This window comes from Calidris pugnax, unplaced genomic scaffold (assembly GCF_001431845.1).
Source record: "Calidris pugnax isolate Ruff unplaced genomic scaffold, ASM143184v1 scaffold11, whole genome shotgun sequence".
NCBI classification, from domain to species: Eukaryota; Metazoa; Chordata; class Aves; order Charadriiformes; family Scolopacidae; genus Calidris; species Calidris pugnax.
In genome coordinates, this window is record NW_015090803.1 from 5678405 (window position 1) to 5693598 (window position 15194).

At 39.9% G+C, this 15194-nt stretch overlaps 1 protein-coding gene across 1 annotated transcript in view; it reads right to left on the minus strand.

The window, feature by feature from the left end:
* LOC106885414 (ubiquitin-conjugating enzyme E2 E2) overlaps nt 1–15194 on the minus strand; it is a 213426-nt gene that overhangs the window by 36247 nt on the left and 161985 nt on the right. Inside the window, exon 3 of the mRNA XM_014937617.1 lies at nt 5393–5525. Coding sequence (XP_014793103.1) covers nt 5393–5525 — 133 coding nt within the window. The remainder of the gene's footprint in view (nt 1–5392; nt 5526–15194) is intronic.

The window sequence follows — 15194 nt, forward strand, 5'->3', positions numbered from 1 at the left end:
TACAGGATAATGAAATTACTGCCCTTCCTTCAATAACTATAGTGTATCTAATGATGAAGTGTTAATTTGTTGTAATGACTTAACTTTAAAGGATCTCAGATCAAAAGTTTGCATACTTGGGGAACTCACCGATTTCTTATGTGGACCAAGGACAGTAATTTAGCTGAAATTCTTTCTCTCAGATCAGGCTGACAGAAAGGTATGATAAGGGCTATATATATACAGATATGTATATATATATCTATATCTATACAGACATACACCCACAGATACTCCCCCCCCCCATCTATGCGTAGCTATATATCCCGTTCAATATACCAAAGAAAGAGACAGAACAAGAGAGAGTGCTTTCCTTTGTTAAAGCCAAGGGGCAAACTGTCTGAATCCATTAAGGATGAAAGGAAGATAGTTAGCAGGAAAAAGAAATCTCAAAGGTATTTCTAAAAAGGTTGAGGGGTCATTAAGGCACTGGAGAAATGTAAGGTTATTTCCTTGGCAGGCCATCTAAGTATTTTTATTCATTTCTTTAAGTGGCTGCTCTGAACAGGGCACAGCTTTCCCCAGTCTTCAGCCCACTCCACAAGAAGAGAGATGCTGTATTTTGGGGCTGAAATGAAACCTCACCCTGTGACCAACACTGAAACCTCAGCAGCACCTGGTCTTTAGCAGAAGGTCGGATCACGTCCACATCTCTGCCTCGCTTTGTCTGTTCCATACCTGCCTCCCGCCTTGCTTTCCATAAAACCACCCTGATACTTGGGATGCAGCTGAAAAGAGAGCGGCGATTCTGCAGGCTGCCTGCTTTCCTGCTGACTCAGCCAACTGGGTGCTCAGCTAATTTCCGCAGTGCTACAGAAGCTTCCTCACAGTGGAGGAGAGGAAATATTTTTAATTGATTAGAGCCTCCCAGAAAGCCAGAGCTAATTTGTCAGTTCTCAGATGAGCTGTTCTAAAAATCGTGTTCTCTGGTTGTAGAGATAAATGGGAGTTAGGCTGGGATGGCTGTCCCTCACTCCTATTCAGGTAGCATCAGTCACACACAGACAAACTTTTTGGGGAAGAACAACTCTCTCCTCTGCATGAGTGTGCTGCAGTTGTGAGTGAAGCAAAATGCCACTGATTTAAAAGGAAAGCAAAGGTGAAAGGGTGAGTGACCTCCGGCTCGGGAAATCTGGAGTCCAGTTTCAAGACATGAGACAAAGTTGAAAGACTGAAACAGAATGACTCCAAAGGGGAAAGAAATGAATATCGTGAGAGCAAATTATACTCTTGCTTACCACATGGTATATTCTATTTTGGTGAAGAATAACTTAATTTGATATTATGGTTATGGCTTAACTTTAGAGATACACTAACACGTAAGGACTGACCAAAAGGAACTATGGACCTGTAGGGGAAAGATGGGTTGGTACAGACTGCAAGGGAAACCTGATGGCAGTGATGCTTGGCTATACAAAACTAGGAACGAGAACTAGACCCCACAGTACAATTACAAGATGTAAAGAATAGAGACAAAACTTTAAAATCTTAAAAGGATGTGACGTTGAAGGCTACAAAGGTGTAAAAACTGAAGAAATACATAAAAATGAAAGTTCTGGATAGACACTTCATTTAAACAAAATCTGAATGACAGACTGATTCAGTTTCTTTTAGGTGATAAAGGTAAGGTGGGAAAGCAGGTGAACTAGAAGAACACATGAAAATTACTTTATATATTTGCTAAAGAACCTCAAAATATAGACCAAACATCTTTTCTTCAAGTGCATGTGCTCTCAGATATTTAATTTTGCTCTAATTAATATTTTCCAATATGCAGCAGGTTGCCAAATGATCAGAATAGGCATCAACAGTGTTTATAGAAGGAATCTAAAGCCTTCAGAAAATACTGAGAACTCTGTATAATACAAACCAAACAGTGGTTTTATCACAAATGCATATTAATAATAGCAACAACAACAACAACAATAATAAAATATGTTTATCCAGAATCCACTTTCAATATATTTTTCTTATTTTAAAAATTATTTTACCCTTCCCAACATCCATGTACAACAGCTATGTGCACAAGGGAGTGCAGAACCTCTGAGAACAGATAAGGAAAAGGGATTGTGGAAATCTTTCTGCAGATTTTAGTACTCTTTGGATTAGGCTCTTTAACAGTAACTATGTTACGTGACATGGGCATTTGGCTTTGGAACTCCAGGCTGGGTCAAGTAATTACATCTGGGAAATACAGTTTCTGTTTCTTCCCAGGTCTTTTGTGGTCACATTTTTGGAAGATCAATTTTGACAGTACTCATTTAAATGTTTCCTTACTTTCTAGTAAAAGAGGGATGAAAATGGCCCACAAAAATCTCAGGAGGAATGTATGAATTCAATCATAGTGAGAAATGTGAATTAGACCTTTCTGCTGCGTTCTTACAGGAAGGTAATCTTGCCAACACTCAGGAATACATTTTATGTCTTTCTCAGTACATTCCACAGTCTTGTACTTTATCTCTAGATTTTTTAAGATGATAGAGCCATAAGGAGTAAGACTATACTTAGAAAAAAAATCTAAGATTTTCTATTCCCATAACCCTATGACCCATGATTTTGAGAACAGCACCAAATATCACAAATCTTGTGGTGAAGTAGAAGAGATGCCAACACCCAGTGCGGCAGATAGCACCATCCTGTGAGGCCGTATGTTACATTCCACGTACTCACTACCTTTCTTTTGCTAGAAATAGCCATGTGGAGAACATATTTAACCGTCATTTCCCAACAATACTGACTGGCAGCAGCTACCTTATGACAAGCAGGTTTTTTTCCCACACTGCTTGATTCAAGGGATTTCTCAAACTATTTAATCTATGAATTAGTTTCATAGGGTCTGGAAAATAGGTGTCAGAAATAGCAACAGTTTGAGAGATTCTACAGCAGGACAGGAAAATAGGGGTAATTTACACTAGTGGCTGAAGCAAATGGAATAAGAATCCATATGTACAAAATACGCTAGCAACATATTAGTTATATTTGACATTAGTCCCCTGTGCACATGTACTCATTACTTTCTTACAGATAAAAATTTTCCTCATCATAAATACTGGCCTTTTAGTAATACAACATGGCATAGTCGACTCTTTCATCCTTTATCCAGCAGTACATTTTCATATGATTTATATGCACACACTTCTTGCAATGACAACTGGCATCAAGATAAAGGCAGATAGAAAAATCTACAAAGCAGGACAAGAACCACCTCTTTGCTTGATATTTCATTAATAAGCAATGCATAGCTGCATTACTGATGTCTCAAAATTATACAGTCGCCAAACACAACTGAGTGTGGATTGAAAAAGCCTTTACCTTGTGCTGAAACAGCAAACTGGACCTTCTCCTCCTATTTAAAAAGAATGTCTATTGCACATATTGCCTCAAGACTCAACAGATTCAACAGAGAGAATGACAAAAGATGTCCCTCCAACTTATCTTTCAGATTAGTACTTCACATATTAGGTTTGGATCTCTGAGAGAACTTCAAGCTCCATTTTACATTCCATAAATCCATTTAATGTATATTCCAATATCCCCTAAATAATACAATTTTATTGTGCTGGGGGACTGAATGTAACCCTGGCATTATAACTACTACAAACAGACTAAGCTCAGCAAAGAAGCAAACAAAAGGAGCCTGTCAAGATGGACCTTGTATAGCAAATAAGAAGTCTGGACTGGACTGGTCTGGGCTGGGAGGGAGGCAGGAAGAACAGGGCATTGCCCATGCCCAGCGTGCCCAAAGCTTTAACTAACTGAAGGAGAAGTTATAAAAAGTTTCAAATTCTTTCTTCACCGTGCAATCACAGTTACCTAAATCCAAAAATGTGCTGTTAGTAAGGTGTACAACCCCTGTAAGGCTTGTCAGTCACCTCAAAGCTTCTCTAAACTGGAACACCAAACTTGGGAAACAAAGTTAGACCATCTCTAGTACCGCTATACTGACCCATCTTTAGGTCACTGGCTGGGAAAGTCCAATTTATAGAATGACAAGTACTTTGAATTCACATCTCTCATTCTTTTTAAAAACTTTTCCAGATAATACCAATGTTAATTCCTATAAAAATTACTACTGTGGTATTAAAATTCTGTTTTCACAATTCAGTTCTTTTTCAATAGTGTACTCATGGTAATCAAACAGGAATCAGCTACTGTCTCTTCTAATGCAATACCCTTCAATTAGAGACCAACAAGGCACATCAACCCTTTCACAAATGTGTCAAAAAGAAGGTAAATATTTTTGCTCCCATAACTCCTTCCAGGAAGCTGTTTCAGACCCTCACTCTCCACACCGTCAAGGTGAACAATTCACTCCTTTTCACTTTGTTTCATAACAGACAGGCTCTTCTATTTATTCGATTCTATTAACAGACCTGTGGGGTAAATTTTCCCAGTTTCTGTTCCTGTTAGTGAACATGTGTTAAGAATTTCACTCAGTCTTCCAGATAAGGCCTTACAGGTGTCTCGTATGTGACAACTCCTCATCGCTACAGGCAATGCCAGAGGATGCATCTTAGGAGTGTATTTGCCTTTTTGATAGATGCATTCGACAGATGATTTGTAATCATCCTGTGATCACCTAGTAAAGCCCCATTTTGACACCCTCCTTCAGCAATTATAACTACTGGTTATCGATGACACTCTGCAGTAGCACATTTCATCCCATTTTTGTTTTTCCGGTCTTCATATTCCTTAGTTTTTTCCTGTATGATGTTGTGAGCCTGCTCCATCACGGTAATGACCGGCCACCTTCATGTTACTGGTGTGGTTCTATGTTTGTGGTTACTGTCATTATTGACAGCGTTTAAAAATGAATCTGTAAGAAATTCTGTAAATCTCTAATTCCAGTTTCTCGCCTTTGCTGCTGTATTTCCATCCTCTTCCAGAAAACTGATGTAAAGCAGCTACTTACAACTTCATGAACAATAGTGTATCTTGCATTTGTCAAAGTAATTTATATGGGGTAGGGCAAAAGGTGCCTATTTTTATCAGACTGCCACAGACCCCTGGTGAATGATAAGGGTCAAGCGGAAAGATTAAGTATCTTCAGCTGCTTATAAAGGGTTCGACTCAAATATAAATGCTTTCATATTAGAAACAAATCCATATCAAACAAATAACTCCTGGCAATTATGCAACCATTTGCTAAATAAATCCATATCCATCCAGCTATACTGGCAACAGGCAAATTTTAGGCAGTTATTTAAATTCTTTCCATCAAAATACTAATTTTAAATATTTATTATTGCCTTGAAAGTTTTATAGTTTATTCTACAACAATATACCAACACACACATTAAAAAATATCACAAGGAGAGGACTCCTATCAGACTTTTAATATCCTCCTACTAACCTTAGGTGGTTTAAAAGGATAGTCCGGTGAAAAGGTAATGTCAAGGAAGAAAACTCCACCTTCATATACAGACCCTGGAGGCCCCAGTATAGTTGACCTCCATTCATAAATGTTGTCTCCTTTGGGTCCAGCACTAAAATAGAAAAAAAACAAACCAAAACATAATAACCATAGACAATCAAGAAAATAGTGCATCAGTTATACTCTACTAGTAGTACTGCTGGTTTTGCAATAACACTGCAAGTTAAAGTTGTGTATCACATTCATTAAGTTAGTCCTGGATAAAACATGTAACTGGTGAACTAAGCTCTGTCAGTGAAGTGATACATTCAGCCAGGAAGAAGTATTAAAATCACATTATAAATTATTCAAATAAGCACAGAAAAATTCTCAAATATTGTAGTGGGCAGATGTGAAGTATTTACAGTGCAAGGATACAGAGACTTTGCTGAGATGTCTTGTCACTGTCTTGCCTCACAAGCCAGCCTATTTTCACCTACCTCCTCATCCACCTACCTCATCAGTCAGCAGCAGTGTAATTACACACATTATTATACAGTACAGCCTGTACTAAAGACTGAGCAGGGTACAAACGACCTTGCAGCTGCACTTTCTAAGTTGCTAAACTAAGTTCTCCAGTCACTAGCACAGAAGGGTGCTTTTCTCCGCAATCATTACCCTATCTTAAAATTATAAACTGTTGCATTATGCTAATTCAAAGTCCTCATTTAAAAACATAGTCCTGAAACAATATTTGCAATGTACAAAACATAATCCTGTATGTGAAATGAGAAAAATCTCTCACCCACATGGTCAATTCCTAACAAAGTCAAAATAAAAACTAATAGAAGTTCTTGGACATGACTCTTCCAAAAGCCAACACAGCCTCCTTCCATACAACATAGTGCTTGTCCATAGAAATACCTAATGGACTCAGAGTGGCCTCTTAAGGAACACGAAGACTTCTTTTCAGTTCACAGTCTGCTAATACCAGTAATTGATACAGGACCTGAATTTTAATTAGGATCAATTGAGATGGTGACTTCTAGATATTCAATTCATATTTTTCAGAGGAAGGCAGTGCTGGTAGATATTTCAAGTAAGTGATGTGGTACTGTCTTAAGGTATTTCTTCTTGTTGTGTTTGCAGTAAAGATTTCCACAGCATGCAGGGGTTTGTGAAATAACCCTGTGTGTAGAAGAGATGAAAGCTCTTGGCTATGCTCCATGCCTCACAATGTACCCAAGGCATACAATTATTATACAACATCATGTCATGTTCACTGCTCAACTATTCATTTTGTTCACTGAAAGTTAATAAAACCCCCTTTCACCTGAAATTCCTTGGGCTCCCTTCATTAAAACTTCTGACTGCATGATTCCCTGCATACAACTGCGTGACTTAGTACTGCGCAGTCTACTTCATTAGTCATGGTACCTACATCAATTTTCTATAATAGCTGTTAATGCTTCTTGGCTTTCTGAACTACGTGCTTTCTCAACAAAAACGGGTTACAGAGACTTTAACATTACGGAACATTCATTTTCTATCAGCCACAGTAACAAAACTAGCCATTGTTTTAAAGATAAAATCTGGCTTTTTAAGTGTCACAATAGCAGAAGTGTTGCCATCCATATTTCACAGTGTCTATAATACATCAGGTTGCTAGCTGCCAAACAAATTTAATTTACCCAGTTCTCAGTTTGCATTAACCTTTGAATAATAAAGCACAGCTGAGACTGCTGTAAGAAACAAACCAGAGAATGAATAATTAAAAACACCTCCACTGCCTTTAGAAAGACCAATCCCGAGTCAACAGGGAAGGTTTAATTGTGACTGAACTAGGCATTAAGGGGCTAATTGAACTCTTTATAAGCCCAAACGAATGTGGGACTACATCAGTGTTATGGTATACAAGGTCCACAGAAAGTAAAACCCTTAAAAAAAATAATCAGGCAATTAGTTCAAATAGAAAAGGCAAGAAGCAGGGGCAGTCTAAATCCTACATGAAAAAAAGCCCGTAATATGTGAAGGAAATCCTTTTCCATTTTCTGCAGAAAAATGTTCTTAATGCTTAGAGAAACAATGACTCAGTTGATGCCAGCAGGTTAAAATGGAAGTGATATAAATGTGGGTCCCAGAGAAGTGGTTGGAATCAGCAAGGGACAAAAGCAAGCCCTGTCTTTGTTAGACCTCATTTAGCCAGGAGGGGGATGGGTGGGCCCTTTCTGGGTTTGAGCGAGACTCACTTTTTTTGATCAGAACTCTCTCCGATAGTGGCATTTTCATAATGTATATTATTTTTATTTGTTTTGACTATTTATTTAATTGTGTTAACATTTGAAATGAGCAGTCATTAATTAGAATAGTTGGAAAATGCTCCATCTGCCAGTTGAACCGTTTCGGCACGTCCAGCTACAAGCCCAGCCTGATCACATTCTGAGGATGCTGATTACCATTAATTGAAGGTTTTCTTTGCAAATGAGAGATGAAGCTTTATTAAGTATTATTATTAATTCGAAGAATAGCTTGAATTGTATGGAGTGTGGGAAGACTGCTGTTATCGGCGTTGCCGGTTGGAGTGCTTGCTGGCAGCAAGGCTGTTCAACTCGTGAAAATACCCAAAATACCCATCCACGTGCACGGGCGACAGCTGGTGTTAAGGGCAACAGCGTGCACCAGCATAACGTTTTTTTTTTTCACTTGCACATTAATAATACAAAAAGTTTGACAGGTGTGTTATCTTTGTTTTCCTTCCTTCCTAATTGTTAAGCCTTTATTTATCCACACTATTGGCAACCAGAACGAAGCCTCATCAGGCTTCACCAGAGAAAATTCCCATATGTGCATGGCCTCAGCCAGAGCCTTATTCTATAAGGTTTATAATGCAAAAGGATTTAATTGCCCTTCTCTCTACATGGATATCTGCCCAGCACACTGAAGCCCAAATGTTTTACATTCAGTATGATTTATATTCCAGCTCTATTAATGTTACTGGCAACCAAACCACAGATCTCAAAGAAAGCAAACCAAACCTCTCCGTGCCTGAAGCTGTGTTTTCTTTGGAAGGACGGACTCAGATGTGCACCCGCTCGGCAAAGGGCAGCCTGGATCTGCCCAGAACTCACCTGTGTGCCACTAACCTACTGCTAAATCCGTCAGCTTTATGGGAGAAACAATGACGGCTGCTGCGGCGGCTCCGGCTGGAAGTGGCTGAGCTCTGAGGATCAGGTGGTTAGGAGAAGGACAGGTCTGCTGTCAGACCAGCAGTGCAGCCTCCCAGTTTGAACCCCGATGCTGAAACCCTCACAAACCCGCAGGCTGAGGCCATTGAGGAGCCCGGTGAGAAGCACACGGTGTGATCCCACAGCCAGCACTCCCAAATCTCCAGCATTCTCTCCCAGGTGGAACTCGTAACATAGGACCAAGGAGGTGCAGCTGAGCATAAAGGCCCTGGAGACCTGATGTTACCAATGGCTCCTTAAGAGCCAGCTCCCTGCTGTCATTGCCCCCCTATAGCCAATGAGACACTGCACAGAATAGTCTCCAGTTTACCCGCTGGGGAGGCTTTGCTGGCTGGAAGAGCTGGGCTGGGTGGACAAGGAGCCAGCCTTCTTCCTCTTCCAGAATGACATCAGGATGGGTGTATGAAATTCAGGCCAAAGGACTAAACATCTAACATGGTCTCCTTTGTATTGCACTCTCCTTTGCCTCTGCCTATACCCTTCACTTCTGCCACCGCTTCCCACACGCACATTTGCAGGTGAAATGTATGCACATCAGTTACACTTAGCAGTAAAAATACTTTAAATGCTACTATAACTGAATTCATTTTGCTTTAAACATGCTTAATGCACTGAGCCTTTTTTATTCCCTCACGGTGTTTTAGGCAGACAGCCTCTTGAAAGCAGCGCTGCTAAAAACTGCTTGTCCAGTACAATGCATTATAAACACTAAGCTTTCCCTGTAGTTAGAATATGCTAAAATACTAAATTTAAAATGATGTATTAGGAGAGCTGTGTGAAAACAACAGCATCTATGAGACATACCAGACAAAAAGCCGCCTGGAGAAGTTAGGAAAGTACAGTTGATTTTAAGTTTTATCAGAGCTGTGATTTGTTTACAAATTTACTCAATTTCCAGAGAGTAACTCAAAAAACTGAAATTACAGAAGGTCAAAAAAGTAATGGTATCTCCCTCCTTTATCAAGTAGTCACATGGAATAAATTAGTCAAAATAATGTTATTGTTTTCTAATCTAACTTGAGGATTGTATTTCTTGAGGAGGGATCACACGCTTCCCCCGTGCCTGTATCTGGAGGTTACATAACCTCATAGCGTGCTTCTGGTGATGTGGAAAACAAGAACCAGTTCAACGTCTTCCCTTCCATTCTTGGTCTCTGAATCTTGCTGGTATCCACTTTTAAAGTGTAACTGCACTCTTTAACACAAGGGAAAGGCAAGACTGTAGCACAAAACAAAGAAGGAAGAAAAGGAATTGCAACTTAAATTGCCTTCTAGTTCCGACACGCTAATGGTAGCTCTGAGGATCAGGTGGTTAGGAGAAGGACAGGTCTGCTGTCAGACCAGCAGTGCAGCCTCCCAGTTTGAACCCCGATGCTGAAACCCTCACAAACCCGCAGGCTGAGGCCATTGAGGAGCCCGGTGAGAAGCACACGGTGTGATCCCACAGCCAGCACTCCCAAATCTCCAGCATTCTCTCCCAGGTGGAACTCGTAACATAGGACCAAGGAGGTGCAGCTGAGCATAAAGGCCCTGGAGACCTGATGTTACCAATGGCTCCTTAAGAGCCAGCTCCCTGCTGTCATTGCCCCCCTATAGCCAATGAGACACTGCACAGAATAGTCTCCAGTTTACCCGCTGGGGAGGCTTTGCTGGCTGGAAGAGCTGGGCTGGGTGGACAAGGAGCCAGCCTTCTTCCTCTTCCAGAATGACATCAGGATGGGTGTATGAAATTCAGGCCAAAGGACTAAACATCTAACATGGTCTCCTTTGTATTGCACTCTCCTTTGCCTCTGCCTATACCCTTCACTTCTGCCACCGCTTCCCACACGCACATTTGCAGGTGAAATGTATGCACATCAGTTACACTTAGCAGTAAAAATACTTTAAATGCTACTATAACTGAATTCATTTTGCTTTAAACATGCTTAATGCACTGAGCCTTTTTTATTCCCTCACGGTGTTTTAGGCAGACAGCCTCTTGAAAGCAGCGCTGCTAAAAACTGCTTGTCCAGTACAATGCATTATAAACACTAAGCTTTCCCTGTAGTTAGAATATGCTAAAATACTAAATTTAAAATGATGTATTAGGAGAGCTGTGTGAAAACAACAGCATCTATGAGACATACCAGACAAAAAGCCGCCTGGAGAAGTTAGGAAAGTACAGTTGATTTTAAGTTTTATCAGAGCTGTGATTTGTTTACAAATTTACTCAATTTCCAGAGAGTAACTCAAAAAACTGAAATTACAGAAGGTCAAAAAAGTAATGGTATCTCCCTCCTTTATCAAGTAGTCACATGGAATAAATTAGTCAAAATAATGTTATTGTTTTCTAATCTAACTTGAGGATTGTATTTCTTGAGGAGGGATCACACGCTTCCCCCGTGCCTGTATCTGGAGGTTACATAACCTCATAGCGTGCTTCTGGTGATGTGGAAAACAAGAACCAGTTCAACGTCTTCCCTTCCATTCTTGGTCTCTGAATCTTGCTGGTATCCACTTTTAAAGTGTAACTGCACTCTTTAACACAAGGGAAAGGCAAGACTGTAGCACAAAACAAAGAAGGAAGAAAAGGAATTGCAACTTAAATTGCCTTCTAGTTCCGACACGCTAATGGTGTGTGGGGGGAAGCGGTCAGGCCAAGTAAAACAGGAAAGTGAGATGGCTGGGAGAACTTCCCACTCCTCAGGACTCGGAAAGAAATGGAAAGATTCTTCTGGACTAGGTGAGTTTAAATGCATTTTTATCCTCATCCTTTATAGCAGGGCAGAATAAAGCAGGGCTAGAGGATATTATACTAACTTTGAACTCATTAACTCATTTTCCATGGCGTTGTTTATGGCAATTCATTATTATTGCTGCATTATTTAATGTGAATTGCCTTAGCACGCAGAAACACACATCAGAACTGCGCCTAGGTGCAGTCCATGGAGGACGCAGACCCTTTCAACTCTCTTCAGTAACATATTACAGCAGAAAGAGGAGGGATGCACTCAAGTCTCTTCCTTTCCTTTTATTACACAGAGCCTTGACTTCACTATTTAAGTGATTTCCCTCCGAGAAGATCACCATAGAATTATCTCCATTTATAAGACATACAAGACAGCTCCTTGCAATCCCATTCCTTGCACATCTAACAGTTACGCTGGAGCAGATCCTGCCTCTAGCTGCCCTCCATGAATGCTTCTGGGAAGCCATTTGCCCAGGGGGCAAAGCAGCTACAAAAATATTGAAAGATTGGAAAAATAACTTAAGAGCACAGCTGGTGAGGGAAGGGGATGGATGCGACAAATCAGAAGACTGCAGATTCAGCTTACAGTGAGATCCACCTCTTGAGAAGCTCATATGAAGCCTCATTAAAAGAAACCCAAGACATGCCTCTGCTCTGTTTTGAACATGGTGCCCACACTGAAATTGGTCCTAAGCAAAAGCGGTCCTGTCCCTGTGCTTGGGGACAGCCACGAGCCAACCAGTGGTTGCTGGACAATCTCAATCTGGGAAGAAGTAAACCAGCAGGAGCTATGCTGATGCAAACATCACCAGGTGACCCAGACCCACCTGCACACCCAGCCCAGCCCCGTTCAACAAAATGTACAATGGTGCCATTGAGAAGCACTGCCACCACAGCCCCCCGAGCCACCGCGGTGCGTCTTTGGCTTTGGAACGGATACGGACAGTGCCAGCAGCACCTGCTGTCTGTTGAATTTCTTGTGCTCTTCTCCCAGTTCTCTCTCCTCTCCTTTCTGGAAGCCCACCTGATCCTCCACCTCTCAAGCTTTCACCCTTTCTCTTCCCTTGTTACTGACAATTCTTCTTTGTGTAACCTGTATTTTCTCTTTTCTGCTTGAAGTTGGTGTCTCTCCCACCCCTCAGGTACATGCAGATCCCCCCACCCTCCAACATCCCCTTTCTTTTTCTCTCATCAACAGCCATCTACACATCCTGCTATTTTTCATCTTTCTCCAGAAAGGAGGAGGGGGTGGAAAATGATGCAGGGGGATTTTATTACAGTACGGCAGTTACTCATTTGGTTTCTTTCCTTCCCTGTTGCCCTTCTTCTGAGACGCAGAAAATGAAGAGCAAGCAGAGCGGGTGCTGCAGCAACAGTGGCGTAGGGAAGGGAGTCACAGCTGCCTACCCAGATGCTACAGTGATATCAGTAGGTACTTTTATAAATGTATGTAATAAACAGTTGCCACAGCAGCCAAAGGAATACATTTCCACAAAACAAAAACAAAGAGATAGCAGCGAACACTGAGACTGCCTGTGGCAATGGGCACAGTTGTATAGTTAATAACACCTCTGCTATGAATAAAATTAGCAGGCTGGTCTCCAAGCAGTAAAATCAAAGAGCAATTAAAGAAATAAACCCCTTCAGAATTAGAGATAAGTGCTTAGTTCGGCTATAATATCGATGACTTAAAGTCTCATCAAGAAATAAACCCTCCCCAAATTTGTATCTTTGGAATGCATAACCTTTTTGTAATTTCTTTTTTCCTGAAAATCTGCTGAAAAATCCTAAATCTTCTTTCCTTTTTTTTGTTTGTGGGTTTTTTGCTTGTTTATTTTTAAATTTACCCCAATCTTAATTCCTCCATCTAAATGGTGCAAAAATTGCCATTACCAAAATTCTGGAAGATGCTCATGGTTCTTACCAGTTATTATCTAGACCAAAGCTAAAATTTTTTCCACATTAAATTTGAAGCCCAAGAGATCTGAATTACTCTAAGAAAATTAATAATATATATGATTTTTTTAAAGACTTGCTCATTTTACTTTAACTAGACACTATATGTAGTGAAAAAGCTTGGCTTTCCATGATCTAACACTCACATTTGGGTCTATGCTAGATCCAGTATTTTTTGTCACCCTGCAATATAACTGGGAATTTATATCTTACGTATGTTAGAATATGAACATAATTAGATGAGGTAAGCATGATTTTTGGGTAGGTATCTTTCATTAGACTTAATTGTTCATAATGGAAACCAACAGTGTAGTGACTTGGCTATTTGTCACTTAGAAAGGCTTTGGCAGAAGGGGGAACTTCAGACAAATCCCTTACACCACTTAGTTTCCATTACAGTGAGATAATTCAGTTGAAGAATTTGGTTCAGACTTTCTTCCAGTTTTCTGATTGAGACCATCTTTCCATAAGAAACTTTTTTTTTAAAAAAAAGAAGTCCTTTTAGGCAAGCAGCAAGAGAAGGGGGATATTAAGACATTTTCCCAACCCACGCTACAATTCCTTCAAAGCGGTTATATCCTGCTTTTATCACGTGCTTTTTATTGAAGCCAGTTACCATTTTCATCTACGCTTTGGAACCAATATGTTTGTGGTAAACGCAATTGGATGATAATCTAGGAAAACCAAGCCCAATGAGCTGTCAAAGGAGCAGCAACACATTACAGGACAACACAAGATACTCCTTCTTATGCTTATGGAGAGCGACTGCATTGGGTACGGTACAGCATTTTTTCACTGTGAATCTTCTCTAGTTTTAGCAAGGTGTTTCTAAAGTCCATTTATCACCCAAAGTGTTATGCAGCTTAACTCTGGGGCTTCTTCCACTTTCTCGCAGCAAACCTGCAGCACACCAGGTCAGTGTGCCAAAAGCCTGTATGAGCCAAATCCTTTCTTTCTTGTGATTAACCTTCTCTGCCCTCCTGCCACTGGAGCAATTAAAAATGATTTCCTGAAGCTGCTGAAGCTGTTTTGCGTTTAAACTTAGTAAGTTTTGGCCACAGTAAAAATAACAAATAGATTAAGACCAAAGCAAATATCACTTAGTTGATTTTATTATTCACTTCTAAATAATACCACTAAGAATTAAAAGTATTCTAGCACTTTAGCAGACTGGTATTGTTCAAAGAGTACTTTAATGCTTTTATTCTCTAAAGTCCTGTCTTTAGAGCATTCCTGAGATAGAATCCATCATGAAGAGAACTGCTTCTTAATGCACAAAACAGTTATTTATATTATAGTATCTACAGCAATTTATTCATTGCAAACACCATTACACAGTGTATGATCACAGCATGCTGAGTATTCACAATGAGATTTTAAAAATGGCAATTTTGTTAAGTATTCTCCACTTTGTTCAGCTGAACAAAATTACATAAACCCCTTCACAGAAGGCTCTCCTTCTTTAGAGCCAGAAACAATCATTTGCCTCCTATTACACATGTATGGGCTTGACTCCCTTTTGCCACATCTTTCCTTTCTTTTTCTTTTAAAGTAATACTGTACTGGAACTGTAGTTCCAGCTCTTTTATACCACCAGAAATGGACTGCATAGTTTAAATAAGACAAAATATTTATCAGTCTGATTTGCCTCTAGTGTAAATTATATCAAGCATGTTTTGTAGCCATGTTTTAGCAAAAGAGGAAAATACAATAACTTGGAATGAAAAATACTACAAAAAATTAATAGATTGGGACCTTCTAATGTGACTTCCAAACTTTCAACTTGCCAAGTGATACTATTTCCGTGTTACTCCTAATTTGCTTTTTCTTGAAGGTTTTTCTTACTCAGAATTGCCATTTATTTTTCAAAACT